Raw genomic sequence first — 26,747 nt, forward strand, 5'->3', positions numbered from 1 at the left:
TCAGTTCCCTCATCTGTAAAATGGGGATTAAGACTGTGAGCCCCACGTGGGACAACCTGATCACCTTGTAACCTCCCCAGCGCTTAGGACAGTGCTTTGCACATAGTAAGCGCTTAATAAATGCCATTATTATTATTATTAAACCCCATTGGCTTCAAGAGTAGAATTTGCAGAGTGCCAGGGCATCAACATCATCAATGGTATTTATTGAGCGCTTACTATGTGCAGAGCACTGTACTAAGCGCTTGGGAAGTACAAATTGGCAACATATAGAGACAGTCCCTACCCAACAGTGGGCTCGCAGTCTAAAAGAGGGCATCTCCTCATGGTCTCATGATCTAGCCCAGGGCTCCCCGTGACCTTGAGAAAGGAGACCATCTCACAGTAAGCGCTCAATAAATACAATTGATTGATTGATTGTCATCCTCATGGGCCGACTGCTGTGTTAACCTGTTAGGTATATTTGTCTCAACCCAGGAGCTGTTTGGACCAGGGTGATTATCCTGGCCGCTATCGCGTGCTCTGAAAATGGCCCACAAATATCATATGAAGGCTTGTGTCCAACCAGAGCCCCGGCCAATGGCCCGACACCCCGTGAGATGAAGCGAAGGCTGTTTTTCAGGGCGTTTGGCTCAGGGTAGACAAGCGCTCCAAGCCAAAACCTCAAAAACCTGGCCCGTGTCCACATTTCTGCCGTTTCCCCAATCAAATGTGTTTGTTATTCCAGGAAGCTCAACTGACGACAGCCCTGAATAATAATATAATAATAATGATGGTATTTGTTAAGCGCTTACTATGTGCAAAGCACTGTTCTAAGCGCCGGGGTAGATACAAGGTAAGCAGGTTGTCCCACGAGGGGCTCACAGTCTTCATCCCCATTTTACAAATGAAGGACCTGAGGCCTAGAGAAGTGAAGTGACCTGCCCAAAGTCACACAGCTGACAAGTGGCGGAGCCGGGATTTAAACCCACGACCTCTGACTCCAATCAATCAATCAATCATATTTATTGAGCGCTTACTATGTGCAGAGCACTGTACTAAGCGCTTGGGAAGTACAAATTGGCAACATATAGAGACAATCCCTACCCAACATTGGGCTCACAGTCTAAAAGGGGGAGACAGAGAACAAAACCAAACATACTAACAAAATAAAATAAATAGAATAGATATGTACAAGTAAAATAAATAAATAAATAAATAAATAAATAGAGTAATAAATATGTACAAACATATATACATATATGCAGGTGCTATGGGGAAGGGAAGGAGGAAAGATGGGGGGGATGGAGAGGGGTACGAGGGGGAGAGGAAGGAAGGGGCTCAGTCTGGGAAGGCCTCCTGAAGGAGGTGAGCTCTCAGCAGGGCCTTGAAGGGAGGAAGAGAGCAAGCCCAGGCTCTTTCCACTGAGCCACACTGCTTCTCATAAGAATAATAATGGCATTTACTAAGCGCTTACTATGTGCAAAGCACTGTTCTAAGCGCTGGGGAGGTTACAAGACGATCAGGTTGTCCCACAGGGGGCTCACAGTCTTCATCCCCATTTTACAGATGAGGTAACTGAGGCCCAGAGAAGTGAAGTGATTTGCCCAAAGTCACCCAGCTGACTAGTGTTGGAGCCGGGATTTGAACCCATGACCTCTGACTCCAAAGCCCGTGCCCTTTCCACTGAGCCACACTGCTTCTCTGAATGACCTTACATAGCTAGCTAGCTATGTAAGATAGCTAGATTATAATAATAATCTAGATAGCTAGATTATAATAATATAATCTAGTGTGCCTGAGTTTTCAAAATGAATCGGCAGAGACCAAACCACCGAGCAAACCTGGTCGAGTTTCGGCCACCACGGGGCCGACGATGTCCGACGGTTTTCCAACTCCTACTTGGTTGGTGGCTCGCACCCGGAACACATAACTCACTCCCTCTTGCAGGCCTCGCACCTGGAAAAGATGATGGATATCGTAATAATAATAATAATAATAATGATGGCATTTGTTAAGTGCTTACTATGTGCAAAGCACTGTTCTAAGCGCTGGGGGGATGCAATGTGATCAAGTTGTCCCACGTGGGGCTTACAGTCTTAATCCCCATTTTCACAGATGAGGTAACTGAGGCTCAGAGAAGTTAAGTGACTTGCCCAAAGTCACACAGCAGACTTGTGGTGGAGCTGGGATTCGAACCCATGACCTCTGACTCCAAAGCCCGGGCTCCTTCCGCTGAGCCACTCTGCTTCTCTACTAATTGTAGACATCGATCAATCAGTTTTTTAATGATAATGATAATTATGGTATTCGTTAAGTGCTTACTCTGCGCCGGGCACTGTACTAAGTGCTGGGGTGGATACAAGCTAATCGGGTGGGACACAGTCCCTGTCCCACGTGGGGGGCTCACAATCTCAATCCCCGTTTTATATAGATGAGGGAACTGAGGCCCAGAGAAGTGAAGAGACTGGCCCAAGGTCACACAGCAGACAAGTGGCGGAGCGGGATTAGAACCCATGACCTTCTGAATTCCAGGCCCATTAGTACTTACTTTTGTTGAGCACTTTACTAAGCACGTGGGGGAGCACGTTGAAGTCGGTAGACACGAACGCTGCCCAAGCTCTTTGTGGGTGGGGAATGTGTCTGTTTATTGTTGTACTGTACTCTCCCAAGCGCTTAGTACAGTGCTCTGCACACAGTAAACGCTCAATCAATCAATCAATCATATTTATTGAGCGCTTACTGTGTGCAGAGCACTGTACTAAGCGCTTGGGAAGTACAAGTTGGCAACATATAGAGACAGTCCCTACCCAACAGTGAGCTCACAGTCTTAGAGAAGCAGCGTGGCTCAGTGGAAAAAGCCCGGGCTTTGGAGTCAGGGGTCATGGGTTCAAATCCCGGCTCCACCACTTGTCAACTGTGTGACTTTGGGCAAGTCACTTAACTTCTCTGGGCCTCAGTTCCCTCATCTGTAAAATGAGGATGAAGACTGTGAGTCCCACGTGGGACAACCTGATCACCTTGTAAATTCCCCAGCGCTTAGAACAGTGCTCTGCACATAGTAAGCGCTTAATAAATGCCATTATTATTATTATAGAGACAGTCCCTACCCAACAGTGGGCTCACAGTCGAAAAATATGATTTTTAGAATAAATATGATTGAATGAATGAATATAATCTAATTCTATAGCTTCAAATCTACTGAGGATCTTACAATCAACTGAAGAGTTTATAATCTACTGAAGATTCAGTGAATGTTAAACTAAAAATTTGGAAGCGTGACTCAGATTTTAACTTCCGTGAAAATGTTTGTTCCTCCTGACAGCCAGACCCAAGGCCTAGGCGTTTCATAATCGGGAAGCAATGTGGCCTCGTGAATGGAGCACGCCAGGACTTCAATCACTCCTCACCTAGATAAATCAATTATATTTATTGAGCGCTTACTATGTGCAGAGCACTGTACTAAGCACTTGGGAAGTACAAATTGGCAACACATAGAGACAGTCCCTACCCCACAGTGGGCTCACAGTCTAAAAGATAGATACCTAGATACCTGGTGAAGCAGCTTCCTGCCTGATCCGTCTCCCAGTAATTCCGGGAATTTTTCCCTACTTGTGGGAAGCTGACTGGCATAAATAATAATAATAATAATAATGGCATTCCCCCTTTTAGACTGTGAGCCCACTGTTGGGTAGGGACTGTCTCTATATGTTGCCAGTTTGTACTTCCCAAGCACTTAGTACAGTGCTCTGCACACAGTAAGCGCTCAATAAATGCGATTGATGATGATTTGTTAAGCGCTTAATCCCGGCTCTCCCCCATGTCTGCTGTGTGACCTTGGGCAAGTCACTTAACTTCTCTGAGCCTCGGTTCCCTCATCTGTAAAATGGGGATGAGGACTCTGAGCCCCGCGGGGGACATCGTGATCAACCTGTCTCCCCCCAGCGCTTAGAGCAGTGCTTTGCACGTAGTAAGCGCTTAACAAATGCCATCATTATTATTATTATTTTAAAAGTGGTATTTGTTAGGCGCTTACTATGTGCCGGGAGCTGTTCTGAGTCTCAGGTAGGTACTTCCCAAGCGCTTTGTACAGTGCTCTGCACACGGTAAGTGCTCAATAAATGCAATTGAATGAATGAATGAATGAGTACAAGCTCATCAGGTTGGACACGGTCCGTATCCCACATGGGGCTCACGGACTTATCCCCATTTTACAGATGAGATGACCGAGACACAGTGAAGTGACAGGCCCATAGTCACAGTAGACGAGTGGTGGAATTGGAGTTGGAACCCAGGTCCCCCTGACTCTCTGGCCCTGGAATCAATCAATCAATCAGTCAATCAATCAATCGTATTTATTGAGCGCTGTGTGCAGAGCACTGTACTAAGCGCTTGGGAAGTACAAGTTGGCAACATATAGAGACAGTCCCTACCCAACAGTGGGCTCACAGTCTAAAAGGGGGAGACAGAGAACAAAACCAAACATACTAACAAAATAAAATGAATAGAATAGATGCGTACAAGTAAAATAAATAAATAGAGTAATAAATATGTACAAACATATATACATATATACAGGTGCTGTGGGGAAGGGAAGGAGGTAAGGTGAGCTATCTATAATTATTATCATCCTTTCTATCCCTAAGCAACACTGTTTTTCTATTTTATATCTACCCCAATCCTTGGAACAGTGCTTGACACACAATAAGGGCTTGCCTCAGACTGAGCCCCCTCCTTCCTCTCCCCCTCCTCCCCCTCGCCATCCCCCCCACCTTACCTCCTTCCCCTCCCCACACACCTGTATATGTTTGTACAGATTTATTACTCTATTTATTTATTTATTTTACTTGTACAGATTTATTCTATTTATTTTATTTTGTTAATATGTTTTGTTCCGTTGTCTGTCTCCCCCTTCTAGACTGTGAGCCCACTGTTGGGTAGGGACCGTCTCTGTGTGTTGCCAATTTGTACTTCCCAAGCGCTTAGTACAGTGCTCCGCACACAGTAAGCGCTCAATAAATGACTGAATGAATGAATGAATGTGCAAAGCACTGTTCTAAGCGCTGTGGGTGGGGGGAATACAAGGTGATCAGGTTGTCCCACGAGGGGCCACAGTTTTAATCCCCATTTTACAGCTGAAGTAACTGAGGCCCAGAGAAGTTAAGTGACTTGCCCAAAGTCACCCAGCTGACAAGTGGCGGAGGCGGGATTAGAACCCATGACCTCTGGCTCCCAAGCTCCCAAGCTCCTTGATGATGATGATAATGGCATTTGTTAAGCACTTACTATGTGCAAAGCACTGTTCTAAGTGCTGGGGGAATACAAAGCGATCAGGTTGTCCCACGTGGGGCTCACAGTCAATCTCCATTTTACAGATGAGGTAACTGAGGCTTAGAGAAGTTAAGTGACTTGCCCAAGGTCACACAGCAGACGTGGCAGAGCTGGGATTCGAACCCATGACCTCTGGCTCCAAAGCCCGTGCTCTTACCACTGAGCCACGCTGCTTCTCTAGGCCTGGCCTAGTGGATAGAGCCCAGCCCTGCCAGTCAGAATGGATTCATTCATCCATTCAGTCAGTCAGTCAATCATATTTATTGAGCACTTACTGTGTGCAAAGCACTGTACTAAGCGCTTGGGAGAGTAAAATATAACAAACAGACACATTCCCTGCCCACAGTGAGCTCACAGTCTAGAGTGGGAGACAGACATTAACAGAAACGACAAGGAGCTTGGCATAGTGAATAGAACACAGGCCTGAGAGTCAGAAGGTCATGGGTTCTAATCCCGGCTCCACCACTTGTCTGCTGTGTGACCTGGGGCAAATCACTTCACTTCTCTGGGTCTCAGTTACCTCATCTGTAAAATGGGGATTGAGACTGTGAGCCCCGCATGGGACAGAGACTTTGTCCAACACGATTTGCTTGTATCCACCCCAGCACTTAGTAAAGTGCCTGGCACATAGTTCAGCATTTAACAAATACCATTATTATTATTATTATTAATTATTATTATTATAAATAAATGGATAAATAAATAAATGACAGGTATATATACAGATATGTATCTATGTGCTGTGGGGATGGGAGGGAAATAATGGATCCAGCACCCAATATCCTTCTTCTCAAGGCGTGACGTGTGATCAAAAACATCCAAAAAAATTATTGGCAAGAACAGCAAGCTTAAAGCAAGGATGTTCAAGTGAAGCAGGGCAGCCTAGTAGAAAGAGCTTGGGAGTCAGAGGACCTGGGTTCTAATTCCAGTTCCACCACTTGTCTGCTGTGTGACCTTGGACAAGTCACTTCACTTTTCTGGGCCTCAGTTACCTCATCTGTTCAATGGGGATTAAGACAGTGTGCCCCATGTGGGACGTGGACTGTGTCCAACCTGACTAGCTCGGCTCTGCCCCAACAGTTAGTACACTGCCTGGCAAATAGTAAGCGCCTAACAAATACCAGTGGGGAAAAAAAGTAGTCTCCTTTAATGTATGCTTAATAATGGTATTTGTTAAGCATCTACAATATTCATTCATTAATAATAATAATAATTATAATTATAATTATAATTATAATGTTGGTATTTGTTAAGCGCTTACTACGTGCCAAGCACTGTTCTAAGTGCTGGGGTAGATACAAGGTGATCAGGTTGTCCCATGATGGGCTCACAGTCCTCATCCCCATTTTACAGATGAGGTAACTGAGGCCCAGAGAAGTGAAGTGACTTGCCCAAAGTCACACAGCAGACAAGTAGCGGAGCCGGGATTAGAACCCACTCCCTCTGACTCCCAAGCCCAGGCTCTTTCCACTAATTGTATTTATTGAGTGCTTACTGTGTGCAGAGCACTGTATTAAGCGCTTGGAAGTACAAGTTGGTGACGTATAGAGACGGTCCCTACCCAACAACGGGCTCACAGTCTAGAAATGGGGGAAAGACAACAAAACAAAACATGTAGACGGGTGTCAAAATCGTCAGAACAAATAGAATTATAGCTGTATGCACATCATTAACAAAAGAAATAGAATAGTAAATATGTACAAGTAAAATAAATAGATGTGTCAGACACTGTTATGTTCCCCAGCAAAGAACTGGGGAACAAAACTTGATCTGAAATGGAACTCTTCAAGGGTCCTTTTAAAACCCATAGTCATCATCATCATCATCATCAATCGTATTTATTGAGTGCTTACTGTGTGCAGAGCACTGTACTAAGCGCTTGGGAAGTACAAATTGGCAACATATAGAGACAGTCCCTACCCAACAGTCACAAATTTAAAGAAATTTTGAAATTGCTGTGTAGTCCCATCATTCAAACTGTATATAGTGTTAGCCATCCAACATAGTTTAGTGTTACATGGATTTTACTAGAGTCTATTTCGAATGGATGAAGGAGCTTGAATCTAGGTGCAGGACAAATACTTAGACTTGGCCTATTGTAGTTCTAAGAAGGCAAGAAAATCTGGATTTCTTTTGCACAAGCAAGCACAATAGTTAAAAGGAGTTGAACGCTTTCCTTGTTACTATCAAAAACTCGAGCTACAGTAATAATGTTCTTAGAGTCCGAGACAAGAAAATCTGGATTTACTATGTGCAGTGAGACTGCTTAACCAAAGGGAGCTGATCTCTTTCCTTGATATGATGAAAAATAGACCACATGCCTCGTGACACATCTACATAACATATAAGACTTTTAGACTGTGAGCCCACTGTTGGGTAGGGACTGTCTCTATATGTTGCCAATTTGTACTTCCCAAGCGCTTAGTACAGTGGTCTGCACATAGTAAGCGCTCAATAAATACGATTGATGATGATAAGTGAGTGGTGTGCGGCTGAGACTCCGTCTGTGAGTCAGATTTCTGTAACCCAGCCAAGGAAGCAGCGTGGCTCAGTGGAAAGAGCCCGGGCTTTGGAGTCAGAGATCCTGAGTTCAAATCCCGGCTCTGCCAATTGTCAGCTGTGTGACTTTGGGCAAGTCACTTCACTTCTCTGGGCCTCAGTTACCTCATCTGTAAAATGGGGAGGAAGACTGTGAGCCCCCCGTGGGACAACCTGATCATCTTGTAATCTCCCCAGCGCTTAGAACAGTGCTTTGCACATAGTAAGCACTTAATAAATGCCATCATTATTATTTTTATTATTAAGGAAGTCCAGATCCATTCTTGGCTGAAATCTCTATGCAATCAACAACATCTCCATATGTTGTCCATATATATATATATATATATATATATACATATATATATACGTATATATGTTTGTACATATATGTTTGTACATATTTATTACTCTATTTTACTTGTACCTATCTATTCTATTTATTTTATTAGTATGTTTGGTTTTGTTCTCTGTCTCCCCCTACTAGACTGTGAGCCCACTGTTGGGTAGGGACTGTCTCTATATGTTGCCAGCTTGTACTTCCCAAGCGCTTACTACAGTGCTCTGCACACAGTAAGCGCTCAATAAATATGATTGATTGATTGATCTCCCTCTACATGGTGCTATTGCACTCACGTGTACAACATCAAAACTATTCATTGATGCTGCCAATCTGGGTCAGAAGAAATGACCTACTAGGTGGTCTAGTGGATAGAGCCCAGGCCTGGGAGACAGAAGGACCGGGGTTCTAATCCAGGCTTTGACACTCATCTGCTCTGTGACCTTGGACAAGTCACTTCACTCCTCTGGGCCTCAATTCCCTCATCTGTAAATTGGGGATTAAGACTGTGAGCCCTATGTGGGACAGGGACTGTGTTCAACCCTAATATCTTGTATCTACCCCAGGGCATAGAACAGTTCTTGGCACATGCTAAGTGCTTGAAAAATGCCACAATTATTATTATTATATATCCTGGATTGGAAGACATTCAAAGAAGCTTATTTAGGGTGCCTGGGGCGGGAAGAGGAGAAACAGTCATTCAGGGGATAAGAAATAGGAAAAGTGTTACTCTTATTTGCTGAATACTTGGGTGTGGACTCAAGGGTCTAGTGGTGCAGAGGGAAGGAAAATCTGGTGGTGAGATGGGACATGAATCCAGAATGGTTGGATGTATGCTACGGGCAGTTCCTCCCTAGATTTTTGGCCAGAGGATAAATCTTCGGGTCCCACTTGGAAGTGACCATACCCAAGGAGGATAGAGCCATGATTAGGTCATGAGTTAATAATAATAATAATAATAATGGTATTTGTTGAGCACTTACTATGTGCCAGACACTGTTAAGGGTCATGGTTTAATGATAATAATTATAATAATAATGGTATTTGTTAAAAACTTACTATGTGCCAGGCACTGTACTAAGTGCTGGGGTGGCTACAAGCAAATCGGTTTTGCACACAGTCCCCGTCCCATGTGGGGCTCACAGCCTCAATCCCCATTTTACAGATAAGGGAACTGAGGCCCAGAGAAGTGAAGTGACTTGCCCAAGCTCACACAGCAGACAAGTGCCGGAGCTGGGATTAGAACCCATGACCTTCTGACTTCTAGGCTCGGTCTCTGCTCCACCACACCAGGGTTCCTCACCTTTTAAGCGTGTGAATGGCAAGGATAATAATAATAATAATGATAGCATTTATTAACTATGTGCAAAGCACTGTTCTAAGCACTGGAGAGGTTACAAGGTGATCAGGTTGTCCCACAGGGGGCTCACAGTCTTAATCCCCATTTTCCAGATGAGGTAACTGAGGCCCAGAGAAGTGAAGTGACTTGCCCAAAGTCACACAGCTGACAATTGGCAGAGCCGGGATTTGAACCCATGACCTCTGACTCCAAAGCCCGTGCTCTTTCCACTGAGCCATGCTGCTTTCTTGGCTGGGTTACAGAAATCTGACTCACAGATGGAGTCTCAGCTGCACACCACTCACTTATATGTTATGTAGATGTGCTTAGTACAGTGCCTGACACCTAGTAAGCATTTAACAAATACTACAATTATCATTATTGCCCAGTGCAAAGCATCGATAGAAACAACGTGGCCTAGTGGAAAAAGCATGGAAGTTGGAGGACCTGTGTTCTAATTCCAGCTCTGCCACTTGTCTGCAGTGTGACCTTGGCCAAGTCCCTTCACTTCTCTGTGTCTCAGTTCCCTCATCTGTAAAATGGGGATTAAGACTGTGAGCCTCAAATGGAACATGATAATTGTAATGATGGTATTTGTTAAGCGCTTACTATGTGCAAAGCACTGTTCTAAACGCTGGAGAGGTTACAAGGTGTTCAGGTTGTCCCACGGGGGGGCTCACAGTCTTAATCCCCATTTTCCAGATGAGGTAACTGAGGCTCAGAGAAGTGAAGTGACTTGCCCAAAGTCACACAGCTGACAGTTGGCAGAGCCGGGATTTGAACCCTTGACCTCTGACTCCATAGCCCGGGCTCTTTCCACTGAGCCACGCTGCTTCAAAGGATGAGAACCAGGGTGAGGGTGAAGAGGAAGATGGGGTAGCATCCTTCATTCATTCATTGATTCATTCAGTTTGCATTCACTGAGCACTTATTGTGGGCAGAGCACTCTACTAAGTCCTTGGGAGAGTACATTACAACAATAAACAGACATATTCCTATCCCATAACAAGCTTACAGTCTAGCATTCATCTTTGAGGGCTCACACCAGTTCAATCATTCATTCCATCGTATTTATTGAGCGCTTACTGTGTGCAGAGCACTGTACTAAACGCTTGGGAAGTACAAGTTGGCAACAGATAGTGACGGTCCCTACCCAGGAGAAAGGTCAGGTGAAAAGGACAGGCAGTAGGGAAACCCCCGGGCCTCCTCTACCAAAACAATGGATTAAAGACAAGAGTAAAATTCTAGAAGACCTGGATTTTCCTCCTAATTCTCTTCCAATATATTGCCCAAACGCTATAATAGTAATAATGGTATTTGTTGAGCACTTACTACTAATAATAATGGCATTTATTAAGCGCTTACTATGTGCAAAGCACTGTTCTGAGCACTGGGGAGGTTACAAGGTGATCAGGTTGTCCCACGGGGGGCTGCTCACAGTCTTAATCCCCATTTTGCAGATGAGGTAACTGAGGCCCAGAGAAGTTAAGTGACTTGCCCAAAGTCACATAGCTGACAATTGGCGGAGCCGGGATTTGAACCCATGACCTCTGACTTCAAAGCCCGTGCTCTTTCCACTGAGCCACGCTGCTTATTATGTGCCAAGCACTGTTCTAAGCACTGAGGTAGATACAGGGTAATCAGGTTGTCCCACGTGGGGCTCACAGTCTCAATCCCTATTTTGCAGATGAGGTAACTGAGGCACAGAGAAGTTAAGTGACTTGCCAAAGTCACACAGCGGATAAGTGGCAGAGGCGGGATTAGAACCCATGACCTCTGACTCCCAAACCTGTGCTCTTTCCACCAAGTTCTTGGAGTTTCTCCCTGTTGAATGGACAGACTAATTCTTAACTCCGACCTTCCCCCGGAGAAGGTGGAGAAGGAAAGGCAGTAGAGCTCAGTGGATAGAGCATCATCATCAATCGTATTTATTGAGCGCTTACTGTGTGCAGAGCACTGTACTAAGCGCTTGGGAAGTACAAATTGGCAACATATAGAGACAGTCCCTACCCAACAGTGGGCTCACAGTCTAAAAGGGGGAGACAGAGAACAAAACCAAACATACTAACAAAATAAAATAAATAGAATAGATATGTACAAGTAAAATAAATAAATAAATAGAGTAATAAATATGTACAAACATATATACATATATACAGGTGCTGTGGGGAAGGGAAGGAGGTAAGATGGGGGGGATGGAGAGGGAGAGAGGAAGGAAGGGGCTCAGTCTGGGAAGGCCTCCTGGATATAAGTTAATAAAGTTGTGCCCAGTCTCTATCCCTCATGGGGCTCCCAACTAAGTAGGATTTTATCCCCATTTCACAGATCGGGCAACTGAGACACACAAAATTAAAATGACTTGCCCTAGGTTATCCAGCAGGCAAGTGGCAGGGCTGGGATTCGAATTAAGTCACGATAACAGCATGGCCTAGTGACTAGAGCATGGGCCTGGAAGTTAAAAGGACCTGGTTTTAATCCCGGCTCTGCCACTTGCCTCTGTGTGACCTTGGGCAAGTCACTTTAAACTCTCTGTACCTTAGTTACCTCCTCTGTAAAATGGGGATTCAATACCTGTTCTCCCTCCTATCTTTTAGACTGTGAGCCCACTGTTGGGTAGGGACTGTCTCTATATGTTGCCAATTTGTACTTCTCAAGCGCTTAGTACAGTGCTCTGCACATAGTAAGCGCTCAATAAATACGATTGATGATCTAGACTGTGATATCTAGTCCCATGTGGGACAGGGACTATGTCTGAACCGATTAACTTGTATCTTCTCCAGCGCTTAGAACAGTGTTTGACACATAGTAAGTACTTCACCAATACCATAAAATGGCAACAGCAACAACAAAAACACTGCTCCAAACTCTGAGCACTTGGACCAATGATACTTTTCACCGAAGCTCACTGCGGGCAGGGAATGTGTCTGTTCATAATAATAATAATAATAATAATAATAATAATAATAATAATAATAATAATAATAATAGTATTTGTTACATGCTTACTATGTGCCAAGCACTGTTCTAAGCTCTGGGGTAGATACAAGGTGATCAGGTTGTCCCATGTGAGGCTCACATGTTCACTTTTCTATTATATGCTCCCAAGTGCCTAGACCAAAATCTGCCTCTTTGGTTTTATTTTTCCGTTGGAAAATATGTTCATCAGGCACGGTGCTAAACCCTGGGAGGGATAGAAGCATATTGGGTTGGACACAGCCCCTGTCCCACAGGGGGTTTACAGGCATAATCCCCATTTTACAGATGAGGTAACGGAGGAACAGAGAAGTTAAGTGACTTGTTCAAGGTCACACCACAGATAGTGGCAGAGAAGTGAATAGAATCCAGGTCTTTTTAGCTTCCAGGCCCATGCTCTAGTCACTAGGCCATGCTGTTATTGTGACCTAATTTTAATCCCAGCCCTGCCACGTGCCTGCTGGATAACCTAGGGCAAGTCACTTTAATTTTGTCTCAGTTACCCGATCTGTGAAATGGGGATAAAATCCCACTTAGTCGGGAGCCCCATGGGGGATAGAGACTGGGCACAACTTTATCAATCTAGCCCTGAGCTTAGCACAGTGCTTGACACATAATAAGTGCCTAACAAATACCATAATTGGTAGTATTATTATTACTAAGCTGTGTGCCGCACATCCAATGGATTGAGAGAGTGGGGATTCTATTCCTTTCCCCTTAGAAGAAGCTCATTTTAAAATTTTGTTTTGTATGGTGCTTCTGAAATGCTTATTGTGTGCCAAGCACTGTACCAAGCGCTGGGGTAAAGATAACTAGGTTGGATACAGCACTTAGTACAGTGCTCTGCACATAGTAAGCGCTCAATAAATATGATTGATGATACAGTTCCTCCCCACATGGGGCTTGCAGTCTAAGTAAGAGCTTCCTTTCCATTCCTCCAGTGGTATCAAACACTTATCGGCATTTAACCTGAGTATCTTGCACGGTCTGTGATTGTTAGCTTGCTGTTTAAGTCACTCCCTGCCATTTCCTGCTGTGTCCTGACTTCCATAATGATTCTCTGTCCTAAAGCACCCTAAGAAGCCAGACAATCAATCAATCAATCAATCGTATTTATTGAGTGCTTACTGTGTGCAGAGCACTGTACTAAGCGCTTGGGAAGTACAAGTTGGCAACATATAGAGACAGTCCCTACCCAACAGTGGGCTCACAGTCTAAAAGGGGGAGACAGAGAACAAAACCAAACATACTAACAACCAATACAAAAGTGGTTGTTAGCAACTGGATATTATTTATCTGTCCTTTCAGAAACGTTTGTGGGCACATGAAGCAGAAGCAGAAGAAGCAGCATGGCTCAGTGGAAAGAGCCTGGGCTTTGGAGTCAGAGGTCAAGGGTTCAAATCCTGACTCCACAAATTGTCGGCTGTGTGATTTTGGGCAAGTCACTTAACTTCTCTGGGCCTCAGTTCCCTCATCTATAAAACGGGGATTAAGACTGTGAGCCCCACGTGGGACAACCTGATTACCTTGTATCCCCCAGTGCTTAAACAGTGCTTTGCACATAGTAAGTGCTTAACAAATACCATTATTATTAGTCCAGTGCTCTACACACAGTAAGCGCTCAATAAATACGATTGAATGAATGAATTACAAAACATTATTGAAATTCATTCATTTATTCAATCGTATTTATTGAGCGCTTACTGTGTGCAGAGCACTGTACTAAGTGTTTGGAAAGTACAATTCGGCAACAGAGACAATCCCTACCCAGTAACGGGCTCACAGTCTAGAAGACTGTGAAGCAGCGTGGAAAGAGCAGGGGCTTTGGAGTCAGAGGTCATGGGTTCAAATCCCAGCTCTGCCAATTGTCAGCTGTGTGACTTTGGGCATGTCACTTAACTTCTCTGTGCCTCAGTTACCTCATCTGTAAAATGGGGATGAAGACCGGGAGCCCCCCTTGGGACAACCTGATCACCCTGTAGCCTCCCCAGTGATTAGAACAGTGCTTTGCACCTAGCAAGTGCTTAATAAATGCTATCATTATTATTATTATTATTAGAAGGGGGGAGACAGACAACAAAACAAAACAATAGACTGGCATCACTAGCAACAATATAAATAGATTTATAGATATACGCACATCATTAGTACAAGGTACATTGTCTTCCAGCTTGTTTGATCATTTAGTAAATGCTCTTTGAGAGACGCTCTAAACGAAAAGACTGTGAGGAGTAAAAGGAACTGTTAAAACCAAAGGATTTTGTTGCATTTCTCTTATTTTTTTTTTTTTGGCTGGCTTTCCACGGATCCCTGTTGGCGATGCTCCCACACGTTTTTGGCTTTAGGCATTGGCACTGATTTTTTTGTTGCTGCTTTTACCTTGAGATATTTGTGCTTAATGGGCTTCTCGTTGACTCCTCGCCATTTGTCCTCGTTAGCTTTTGCCTCCTTCACGTCGACATAGAAACCAGTCACAGGGCTGCGGCCCGAGTGAACGGGTGACTTCCACTGGAGAACGATGGAGTCTTTCCGGACTTCACTGTACTTCAGGTCATGAGGAGGACCTGGAGGTGGAAAGCAAAGAATTCCATCCTTTCATTCGATCGGATTTCTTAAGCGCTTACTGTGTACAGTAAGCGTACTGTACACGCTCATTGTACAGTTCACTCATTGTACAAATGAGGAAACTGAGGCTCAGGGAAGTGATCTGTTCAAGGTCACACAAGCAGACAAGACGAGTGGTGGAGTCGGAATCAGAACTCAGGTCCTCTGACTCTCAGGCTCTTTGCTTCTAATTATGCTTTACACTGTATGGAGGTGATGATTGTTTTGTTAATGATGTGCACCTAGCTTTATTTCTATTTATTCTGATGACTTGACACCTGCCTTCTAGACTGTGAGCCCACTGTTGGGTAGGGACCGTCTCTATATGTTGCCAACTTGTACTTCCCAAGCGCTTAGTCCAGTGCTCTGCACACAGTAAGTGCTCAATAAATATGATTGAATGAATGAATGAATGCCCACATGTGTTGTTTTGTTGTCTGTCTCCCCCTTCTAGACTGTGAGCCTGTTGTTGGATAGGGACCGTCTCTATATGTTGCCAACTTGTATGTCCCAAGTGCTGAGTGCTCTGCGAACAGTAAGCGCTCAATAAATATGATTGATTGATTGATTAGTACTGTGCTCTACACACAGTAAGCACTCAATAAATACGATTGAATGAATGAATGAATGCCCACATGTGTTGTTTTGTTGTCTGTCTCCCTCTTCTAGACTGTGAGCCTGTTGTTGGGTAGGGACCGTCTCTATATGTTGCCAACTTGTACTTCCCAAGTGCTCAGTGCTCTGCGAACAGTAAGCGCTCAATAAATACAATTGATTGATTGATTAGTACAGTGCTCTGCACACAGTAAACGCTCAATAAATATGATTGAATGAATGTTTACGAGCTGAAGGTCTTTCACACCTTTCATCCTCCTTCAGGCTCCTGATGTGTCCTTTCCTTGTGTGTACTAAGGGCTTGGGAAGGTACAATACAAGAATGAGCAGTGACATTCCCTGCCCACAACAAGCTCACAGTCTCGATGGGGAAGACAGACATCAATTCAAAGAAATAAAATGACAAATATGTGCGTAGGTACTGTGGGACTGGGAGAGTGAAGGGAGCAAGTCAGGGTGACGCAGAAGGGAGTGGGAGATGAGGAAAAGCGGGGCTTAGTTTGGGAAGGCCTCTTGGAGGAGATGGGCCTCCAGTAAGGCTTTGAAGGCGGGGAGAGTCATTGTCTGTCAAATCACAGCGTGGCTCAGTGGAAAGAGCCCGGGCTTTGGAGTCAGAGGTCATGGGTTCAAATCCCGGCTCCGCTACTTGTCAGCTGTGTGACTTTGGGCAAGTCACTTCACTTCTCTGGGCCTCAGTTCCCTCATCTGCAAGATGGGGATTAAGATTGTGAGTCCCCCGTGGGACAACCTGATCACCCTGTATCCCCCTGTATCGCCTAGAACAGTGCTTTGCACATAGGAAGCGCTGAACAAAAACCATCATTATTATTATTTGGGGAGGGAGGGCATACCGGGACAGAGGCAGGACGTGGGCCAGGGGTCGGCAGCGGGACAGGTGAGATTGGGGCACAGTAAGAAGGTTGGCGCCAGAGGAGCGAAGTGTACTATGTGCTTTGCACATAGTAAGTGCTTAATAAATGCCATTATTATTATTATTATTATTATTATTATTATTATTATTATTATTATTACGGGCTGGGTTGTAGGAGAGAAGCAAGGTGAGGTAGGAAGGTACAAAGTGATGGAGTGTTTCCATAAATGTAGACAGACAGAAATGTCATCTTTCCCCCCAAATCCTCTCCCCCTCCTACCTACCCCATCATTCTTGATAGCATCACCATTTTCCCAAGCCTGGCAACTGCATCATTAGTGGAATCTCCCTGTGTCCCATATTCAGAGCCTACATCTTTCTGACCCCTAGAGTTGTTTAGTTTTTAATGGTTTTTGTTAATTGCTTCCTATATGCCAGGTGCTGCACTAAGCCCTGGGGTAGATACAAGCTAACCAGGTCAGACACAGTCCATGTTGAAGCAGCGTGGCTCAGTGGAAAGAGCCCGGGCTTTGGAGTCAGAGGTAGTGGGTTCAAATCCCGACTCTGCCAACTGTCAGCTGTGTGACTTTGGGCAAGTCACTTAACTTCTCTGTGCCTCAGTTCCCTCATCTGTAAAATGGGGATTAAGACTGTGAGCCCTACGTGGGACAACCTGATCACCTTGTATCCCCCCCAGCACTTAGAACAGTGCTTTGCACATAGTAAGCACTTAACAAATACCATCATTACAATTATTATGTTCCATTTGAGGCTCACAGTATCAATACCTGTTTTACGGATGAGGGAATTGAGAAACAGAGAAGTTAAGTGACTTGGCCAAGGTCACACTGCAGACAAGTGGCAGGGCTAGAATTAGAACACAGGTCCTCCAACTTCCATGCTTTTTCCACTAGGCCAAGTTGCTTCTATCGATGCTTTGCACTGGGCAATAATGATGATTGTAGTATTTGTTAAATGCTTAATAGGTGTCAGGCACTGTATTAAACGCTGAAATACATACAAGTAAATCACGTTGGACACTAGTCCCTGTCCCATATGGGGCTCACGGTATAATTATGGAACTTGTTAAGTGTTTACTATGAGCCCAACACTGTTCTTATCACTGGATTAGATACAAATTAATCAGGTTGGACAGAGTCCCTGTCCCACATGGGGCCTACCTTCTTATCCCCATCGTACAGATGAGGGAACTGAGGCCCAGGGAAGTGAAGTGACTTGCCCAAGATCACACAGCAGACAAGTGTTGGAGTGGGAATTATAACCCATGACCTTCTGGGTTGGAGAAGCAGCATGGCTCAGTGGAAAGAGCCCGGGCTTTGGAGTCAGAGGTCATGGGTTCAAATCCCGGCTCCACCAACTGTCAGCTGTGTGACTTTGGACAAGTCACTTAACTTCTCTGTGCCTCAGTGACCATATCTGTAAAATGGGGATTAAAACTGTGAGCTCCCCGGGGGACAACCTGATCACCTTGTAACCTCCCCAGCGCTTAGAACAGTGCTTTGCACATAGTAAGCACTTAACAAATACCATCATTATTATTATTATTATTCTGACTCCAAGGACCATGGTCTATCCACTAAGCCATGCTGTTTTCCCAGTCCCCAGTATCCTCTCGGCTGGAGGCCAAGGTCCTGTTGGATGGGGCTGAGCGGGGCCGCAGTGAGAGACATATCCTTGTCAGTCCTGCCTACATTACCTGATTACCTTGTATCCCCCCAGTGCTTAGAACAGTGCTCGGCACATAGTAAGCGCTTAATAAATGCCATTATTATTATTATTATTATTATTCATTACCTGGTACAGAAATGGTCCATTGTTCACACTTGAATGACTCGCTGACTGCAGAAAAGGCTCCCAGGCCAGCGATGTTAACACCTGCCACTTGGAACTGGTAGACCATATTTTCCTTCAGATTGCTAATCTGCAAAGGTGAGAAAAGGATATTGTTATCATTATTATTCATTCATTCATTCGTATTTATTGAGCGCTTACTTTGTGCAGAGCACTGTACGAAGTGCTTGGGAAGTACAAGTTGGCAGCTTATAAAGATGGTCCCTACCCAACAACAGGCTCACAGTCTAGAAGGGGGAGACAGACAACAGAACAAAACATGTGGACAGGTGTCATCAGAATAAATAGAAGTAAGCTAGATGCACATCATTAACAAAATAAATAGAATAGTAAATATGTACAAGTAAAATAAATAGAGTAATAAATCTGTACAAACCTATATACAGGTGCTGTGGGGAGGGGAAGGAGGTAGGGTGGGGGGGATGGGAAGGAGGAGAGGAAAAAGGGGGCTCAGTCTGGGAAGGCCTCCTGGAGGAGGTGAGCTCTCAGTAGGGCTTTGAAGGGAGGAAGAGAGCTAGCTTGGCGGATGTGCGGAGGGAGGGCATTCCAGGCCCGGGGGAGGACGTGGGCCGGGGGTCGATGGCGGGACGGGCAAGAAAGAGGCCCAGTGAGGAGGTTAGCGGTGGCAGAGGAGTGGAGGGTGCGGGCTGGGCTGGAGAAGGAGAGAAGGGAGGTGAGGTAGGAGGGGGCGAGGGGATGGACAGCCTTGAAGCCGAGACTGAGGAGTTTTTGCTTGATGCGTAGGTTGACCGGTAGCCACTGGAGTGCTTGTTAAGCTCCCCTCTCAGGGTCGCACCCATCTTGACTACAGGAGGGAAAGTGAAGCTGAGGCCTACCCATTCCATCCGTAGCTTGGCCAGTGGCTAGTGAGTGGCAGGCAATCTGCTACAAGTCAAAACTCAACTGTGCTGGGCAGCAGCGGCACGGGAGTCGAGGGCGGAGACTCAAGTTGACTGTGTGGAAGGAGGCGATGGGCAACCACTTCTGGATTTTTACCCAGAAAACTCTCTGGATCCACTGCAATTGCAGATGGAGGTGGGGCTTTCTTGGGGAGCTGTGTCCATGGCGTCGCTATGGGTCTGAGATGACTAGACCGCATAAGACGAGCAAGACTTGTTAAGTGCTTGCTGTGTACCAAGAACTGTTCTAAGCGCTGGGGTAGATACCAAATAATCAGGTTGGACACAGTCCCTATCCCACATGGGGTTAGCAGTCTTAATCCTCATTTTACAGATGAGGGAACTGAGGCACAGAAAAGTGAAGTGACTTTCCCCAGGTCACACAGCAGACATGTAGAGGAGCCAGGTTGGAAGAGGCAGCTTGGTTTAGTGTAAAGATCAGGGGCTTGGGAGTAAGAGATCGTGGGTTCTAAGCCCGGCTCTGCCACTTATCAGCTGTGTGACTTTGGGCAAATCACTTAACTTCTCTGTGCTTCAGTTACCTCATCTGTAAAATGGGGGTTAAGACTGTGAGCCCCATGTGGGACAACTTGGTTATCTTGTGTCTACCCCAGTTAAGAGCTTACTATGTTCTAAGCTCTGGGGTAAATACAAGGTAATCAGGTTTTCCCACATGGGGCTCACAGTCTTAATCCCCATTTTACAGATGAGGTAACTAAGGCACAGAGAAGTAAAGTGACTTGTCTGCAAGACTGTAAACTCATTGTCGGCAGAGAAGGTGTCTGTTATATTGCAATAATAATAATAGTATATATGTTTGTACATATTTATTACTCTATTTTACTTGTACATATTTATTCTATTTATTTTATTTTGTTAATATGTTTTGTTTTGTTGTCTGTCTCCCCCTTCCAGACTGTGAACCCGCTGTCGGGTAGGGACCGTCTCTATATGTTGCTAACTTGTACTTCCCTAGCACTTAGTACAGTGCTCTGCACACAGTAAGTGCTCAAAGCACCGTGGCTCAATGGAAAGAGCCTGGGCTTTGGAGTCAGAGGTCATGGGTTCAAATCCCAGCTCCGCCAACTGTCAGCTGTGTGACTTTGGGCAAGTCACTTAACTTCTCTGTGCCTCAGTTCCCTCATCTGTAAAATGGGGATTAAGACTGTGAGGCCCCCATGGGACAACCTGATCACCTTGTAACCTCCCCAGCGCTTAGAACAGTGCTTTGCACATAGTAAGTGCTTAATAAATGCTATCATTATTATGACAGAATAATAATGGTATTTGTTAAGAGCTTACTATGTTCTAAACTCTGGGGTAGATACAAGGTAATCAGGTTGTCCCACATGGGGCTCACAGTCTTAATCCCCATTTTACAGATGAGGTAACTAAGGCACAGAGAAGTGAAGTGACTTGCCCAAAGTCACACAGCTGACAAGTGGTGGAACTGGGATTAGAACCCATGACTTCTGACTCTCGAGCCCATGCTCTTTCCACTAAGCCATGCTGCTTCTCTAAGCCATGCTGCTGTTCTAATAATAATAATAATTTATTTATTAAGCGCTTACTATGTGCAAGGCACTGCTCTAAGCACTGGGGAGGTTACAAGGTGATCAGGTTGTCCCACGGAGGGCTCACAGTCTTAATCCCCATTTTACAGATGAGGTAACTGAGGCACAGAGAAGTGAAGTGACTTGCCCAAAGTCACACAGCTGACAAGTGGCGGAGCCGGGAGTTGAACCCGTGACCTCTTATTCCAAAGCCCGTGTTCTTTCCACTGAACCAAGCGCTTAGTACAGTGTTCTGCACATAGGAAGTGCTCAACAAATGTGATAGATCGATTGTCCAAGTTTGCAGCAGGCCAGTGGAGGAGCCAGATTAAGAATCCTGATCCTCTGATTTCCAGGCCTGGGCTCTTTCCAATAAAGACCAAAATAACTAAGTAATAAATTTTATGACTTTCTTTATCAATACAAAAGTTGACATTTGACTTATTTCTATGTTATGAAATGGTAGTACTAGTAGTAGTAATAGTAGTAGTAGTAATACGTATTAAGCTATTATTGTACGCAGATTATTGTACTAATAACTGGGAAACAGTATACACGTGGGAATTAGTCACAGACCCTGCTCATGGAGGAATTCATAATTTATGAAGTTTGTCAATGGAAACATTGCTGGGAAACAAAAGTGAACCACAAACCAAGAAAACCTATTCTAGAGGCAGGTAAATGTAAATTATCCTTTAAACCATCAACCTAAAAAGGTAAACCTGTGTGCTCTATCACCTGCACAAGAAGAACTAGATTAATTCAATTATTCACTATTTATTCACATTAATCTCTGTCTCCCCCTCTAGACTGTTTGCTCATCATGGGCAGGGGACTCGTCTGCAAATTGTGTTGTATTGTACTCTTCCAAGTGCTTAGTACAGTGGTCTGCACATAGTAAGTAAGGCTCTCAGGCCCTACTGAGAGCTCACCTCCTCCAGGAGGCCTTCCCAGACTGAGCCCCCTCCTTCCTCTCCTCCTCCTCCCCTTCCCCATCCCCCCCCGCCTTACCTCCTTCCCCTCCTCACAGCACCTGTATATATGTATATATGTTTGTACGTATTTATTACTCTATTTTATTTGTATGTATTTATTCTATTTATTTTATTTTGTTAATATGTTTTGTTTTGTTCTGTCTCCCCCTTCTAGACTGTGAGCCCACTGTTGGGTAGGGACCGTCTTTATATGTGGCCAACTTGTACTTCCCAAGTGCTTAGTACAGTGCTCTGCACACAGTAAGCACTCAATAAATACGATTGAATGAATGAAAGTACTCAATAAACACAACTGATTGATTGGTAGGGAGGGCTGAGCATCCTTTTGGAAAATGCATCAATTCAATCCACTAATTGGGTAATTGATTTTATCTCCTGCATCCCCCTCTAGACTGTAAGCTCCTTGTGGGCCAGGACCATATCTATGAATTCTCCAATATTATTCTCTCCCAGGTGCCTGATGATAATAATAATAATAATAATAATAATAATAATAATAATAATAACAATGATGGTATTTGTCAAGCGCTTAGTACAGTGCTCTGCACACAGTAAGTGCTCAATAAATATGATTGATTGATTGATTAAGTGCTTACTATGTGCCAAGCACTGTCCTATGCACTGAGGTAGTTACAAGGTAATCAGGTTGTCCCAAGTGGGGCTCACAGTTTTAATCGCTAATTTAAAGATGAAGTAACTGAGGCACAGAGAAGTGAAGTGACTTGTCCAAGGTCACATGGCAGACAAGTGGTGGAGCCGGGATTGGAATCCACGTCCTCTGAATCCCAAACCCACACTCTTGACACTAGGCCATGCTGCTTCATGCTGCTACTACAGGTCTTGGCACACAGGAAGTGCTAAGTGGCCACTTAACTTCTCTGTGCCTCAGTTACCTCATCTGTAAAATGGGGATTAAGACTGTGAGCCCCAAGTGGGACAACCTGATCACCTTGTATCCCCCCAGAGCTTAGAACAGTGCTTTGCACATACTAAGTGCTTAACAAATACCATTATTATTATTATTATTATTAATACCACTGATTGGCTAATTGCAAATACATTATTTATAACCCTGGAAACCACATAACCCAACTGAAGGGCCCAAAAGGGTTAATGCCTTCCTGAAGTGAATGAGAAACTTCCCTTTCCCAATTAGGAACGTGTCCAAGCCCTAAATGGGAGGAATGGGGAAATTCCCATTGAGAACTGCACATTACACATCTCCGAACGTCATGACCCTGCTAGGTGGAATGCAATTCACCTTGGAGATGCGGACCACCTGATTACTTTTCCGAGGAGTAGGCGGGAGTCAAAAACTACATGCAAACGCCACTGTCCCGAGTATATGTTGCCAATTGGTACGTCCCAAGCGCTTAGTACAGTGTTCTGCACACAGTAAGTGCTCAATAAATATGACTGAATGAATGAATACGTGCATCGAACTGGATTCATCTGCGGTACAATCACAGCATCGCAGTACAATCACTGGGAGTCAGAAGGACCTGGGTTCTAATCTCGGCTCTGCCACGTGTCTGCTGTGTGACCTTGGTCAAGTCACTTCACTTCCCTGGGCCTCACTTACCTCATCTGCAAAATGGGGATTCATGAATCAATGAATTGTATTTATTGAGCGCTCACTGTGTGCCGTACACTGTACTAAGCATTTGGGAGAGTACAAACATGTGAGCCCCATGTGGGACAGGGACTGTGTCCCACGCTAAACATAGAGTAGGCACTTAACAAATCCCATCACTAGCTTTATTATTAAATATTAATCAAATATAATTGAATCAGTTATTATTTGGGAGATGACCTGAGCCTTTAAACTAAGCTAATTCGTTTAACGGACCCCAGTCTAGATCAGGCGAAAACGAACTCTCACCTTGTAGACCTGTTCACTGACAGCTTTAACGTTCACCTCTTTCCATTTTCCCGGCACTCCGTCGATGACCTCGCGGAAGTTGACGTAATAGCCGGTGATCTCGGCCCCGCCGGGCTTTTCAGGCTGCTTCCAGCCGAGGACCATCGAATCCCGAAAACTCTCGACACAGGTGATATCGTAGGGTGGAGAGGGAACAGCTGGGGCGACACAAATGATTAGCGTGAGTGGGCGGCAACCAAATCTATCGATCTACGGGGATTGGCTTCGTTGGTACAGTTCACGAGGGCTACGCAGATCCCAAGATGAAGTACAAACTGATGCGGCGCAGTGATTTTTTGGCAGACTGCATATCCAGGAAACAGACGGATGGGCAGGAACAGGCCTCTCTTTCTCCAAACGTTGGATTGCCACTCTGAGTGATGGAATTCTGGGCTGAATGGATCCAGTCATCAAACCTAAGAATGTTAGAGTGTATGGCCTTTTTTTTTTTGGTATTTGTTAAGTACTGACTATGTATCAGGCCCTGTAGTAATAGTAATAATAATAATGGTATTTATTAAGCGCTTACTATGTGCAAAGCACTGTTCTAAGCGCTGGGGAGGTTACAAGGTGATCAGGTTGTCCCACAGAGGGCTCACAGTCTTAATCCTCATTTTACAGGTGAGGTAACTGAGGCCCAGAGAAGTTAAGCCTATATACGTGTATATATGTATATATGTTTGTACATATTTATTACTCTATTTATTTATTTATTTATTTTGCCTGTACATATCTATTCTATTTATTCTATTCTATTCTATTTATTTTATTTTGTTAGTATGTTTGGTTTTGTTCTCTGTCTCCCCCTTTTAGACTGTGAGCCCCCGGTGGGGTAGGGACTGTCTCTATATGTTGCCAACTTGTACTTCCCAAGCGCTTAGTACAGTGCTGTGCACACAGTAAGCGCTCAATAAATACGATTGATTGATTGATTGATTAAATGACTTGCCCAAAGTCACACAGCTGACAAGTGGTGGAGCTGGGATTTGAACCCATGACGTCTGACTCCAAAGCCCGGGCTCTTTTCACTGAGCCACGCTGCGCTGGGGTGGTAGATAAATGATAATCAGGTTGGACATGGTGCTCCGGTCTTAATTCCCAATTCACAGATGGGGTCACTGAAGCCCAGAGAAGTGGAGTGCCTGCCCAAGATCACACAGCAGACAAGTGGCAGAGAGGGGATTAGAACCCAGATCCTTCTGACTCTCAGGGCCGTGCTCTATCTACTAGGCCTTGCTGCTTCTCTGATGCTATTATTATTATTAAGTCCCCCTTCTAGACTGTGAGCCTGCTGTTGGGTAGGGACCATCTCTATATGTTGCCAACTTGTACTCTCCAAGCGTTTAGTACAGTGCTCTGCACACAGTAAGCGCTCAATAAATACGATTGAATGAATGAATGAATGAATGCTTTGAACTATGACTTATAGTCTGATGTCTCGCACTGTGGTTGTGTGTTGTGACTATAGTTACCAAGGAGAAACTTTTTTACTTTTTCCGTGAAAACGAGGACAGCCACACTTTTGATAGACTGTAAACTCCTCCTCCGGACAGGGAACATGTCTACTAAACGATGATGATGGTATTTGTTAAGCACTTACTATATGCCAGGCACTGTTCTAAGCACTGGGATAGATACGAGGTTATCAGGTTGTCCCACGTGGGGCTCAGAGTCTTAATCCCCATTTGACAGATGAGGTAACCGAGGCACAGAGAAGTTAAGTGACTTGTCCAAAGTCACACAACTGACCTCTGACTCCCAAGCCCGTGCTCTTTCCACTAAGCCACGCTGCTTCTCTCGTTCTCTGTTATATTGCACTCTCCGCTTAGTACAGTGCTCTGCACATAGTATGCGCTCAATAAATACAATTGATTGATTGATTGATTGATTAGTTCAAGCAGTCTGCACACAGTAAATCAATCAATCAATCAAATTTATTGAGCACTTACTGTGTGCAGAGCACTGTACTAAGTGCTTGGGAAGTACAAGCTGGCAACAAATAAATAATAATAAATAATAATAATAAATAATAATAAATAAATAAATAAGATTGATTGATCTTATCTCCAACTCCCTTCTGCATCGCCCTGACTCACTCCCTTGGCTCTTCCTCCCCACCCAGCCTCTCAGCACTCATGTATATGGCTGTCATTTTATTTATTTGTATTGCTGTCTGTCTCCCCGCCCCCCCAGACTACGAGCTCCTTGTGGGCAGGGATTGTCCCAGTTTATTGTTGTTGTATTTCCCCAACCACTGAGTACAGTGCTCTGCACACAGTAAGCGCTTAATAAATACGAATGAGTGAATGAATGAAATATTTGAAACAGTGAGTTCTTCCCTCAGACTATTTTCTCCAGTTTCCCATATCATTTTTAGGCTCCCCAGTAAGAACAGAGATGAAACCCCCCACCTTGTTCTACTTTCATTTGTTTTGTGTTTCAAATATTCTCTAATGACTATCATCATTAGAGAAGCAGTGTGGCTCAGTAGAAAAGATTCCGGGCTTTGGAGTCAGAGGTCATGGATTCAAATCCCGGCTCCACCAGTTGTCAGCTGTGTGACTTTGGGCAAGTCACTTAACTTCTCTGTGCCTCAGTTACCTTGTCTGTAAAATGGGGATGGAGACTGTGAGCCCCGTGTGGGACAACCCGATCACCTTGTAACCTCCCCAGCGCTTAGAACAGTGCTTTCAACATAGTAAGCGCTTAATAAATGCCATCATCATTATTATTATTATTTGACCCTTCACCCGAATTCACCTTTTGAAACAGTTGTGATAATTGCCTTGGTAGTCTCTCTATTAATCAATCGATCAGCCATCAGATTTAGTGAGTGCTCACTTTGTGCAGAGCCCTGTGCTAATTGCTTGGGAGAGTCCAATATCAGAGTTGATAGATATGTTCCTGACTCACAGCG

General features: G+C 44.5%; 1 protein-coding gene across 1 annotated transcript in view; it reads right to left on the reverse strand.

Moving 5' to 3' along the window:
* MYOM1 (myomesin 1) overlaps positions 1-26,747 on the reverse strand; it is a 215,926-nt gene that overhangs the window by 55,716 nt on the left and 133,463 nt on the right. Inside the window, exons 19-22 of the mRNA XM_038746922.1 lie at positions 23,792-23,988; positions 18,406-18,532; positions 14,880-15,064; positions 1,824-1,938 (exon numbers count right to left, since the gene is read on the reverse strand). Coding sequence (XP_038602850.1) covers positions 1,824-1,938; positions 14,880-15,064; positions 18,406-18,532; positions 23,792-23,988 — 624 coding nt within the window. The remainder of the gene's footprint in view (positions 1-1,823; positions 1,939-14,879; positions 15,065-18,405; positions 18,533-23,791; positions 23,989-26,747) is intronic.

This window comes from Tachyglossus aculeatus, chromosome 5 (genome assembly GCF_015852505.1).
Source record: "Tachyglossus aculeatus isolate mTacAcu1 chromosome 5, mTacAcu1.pri, whole genome shotgun sequence".
NCBI classification, from domain to species: Eukaryota; Metazoa; Chordata; class Mammalia; order Monotremata; family Tachyglossidae; genus Tachyglossus; species Tachyglossus aculeatus.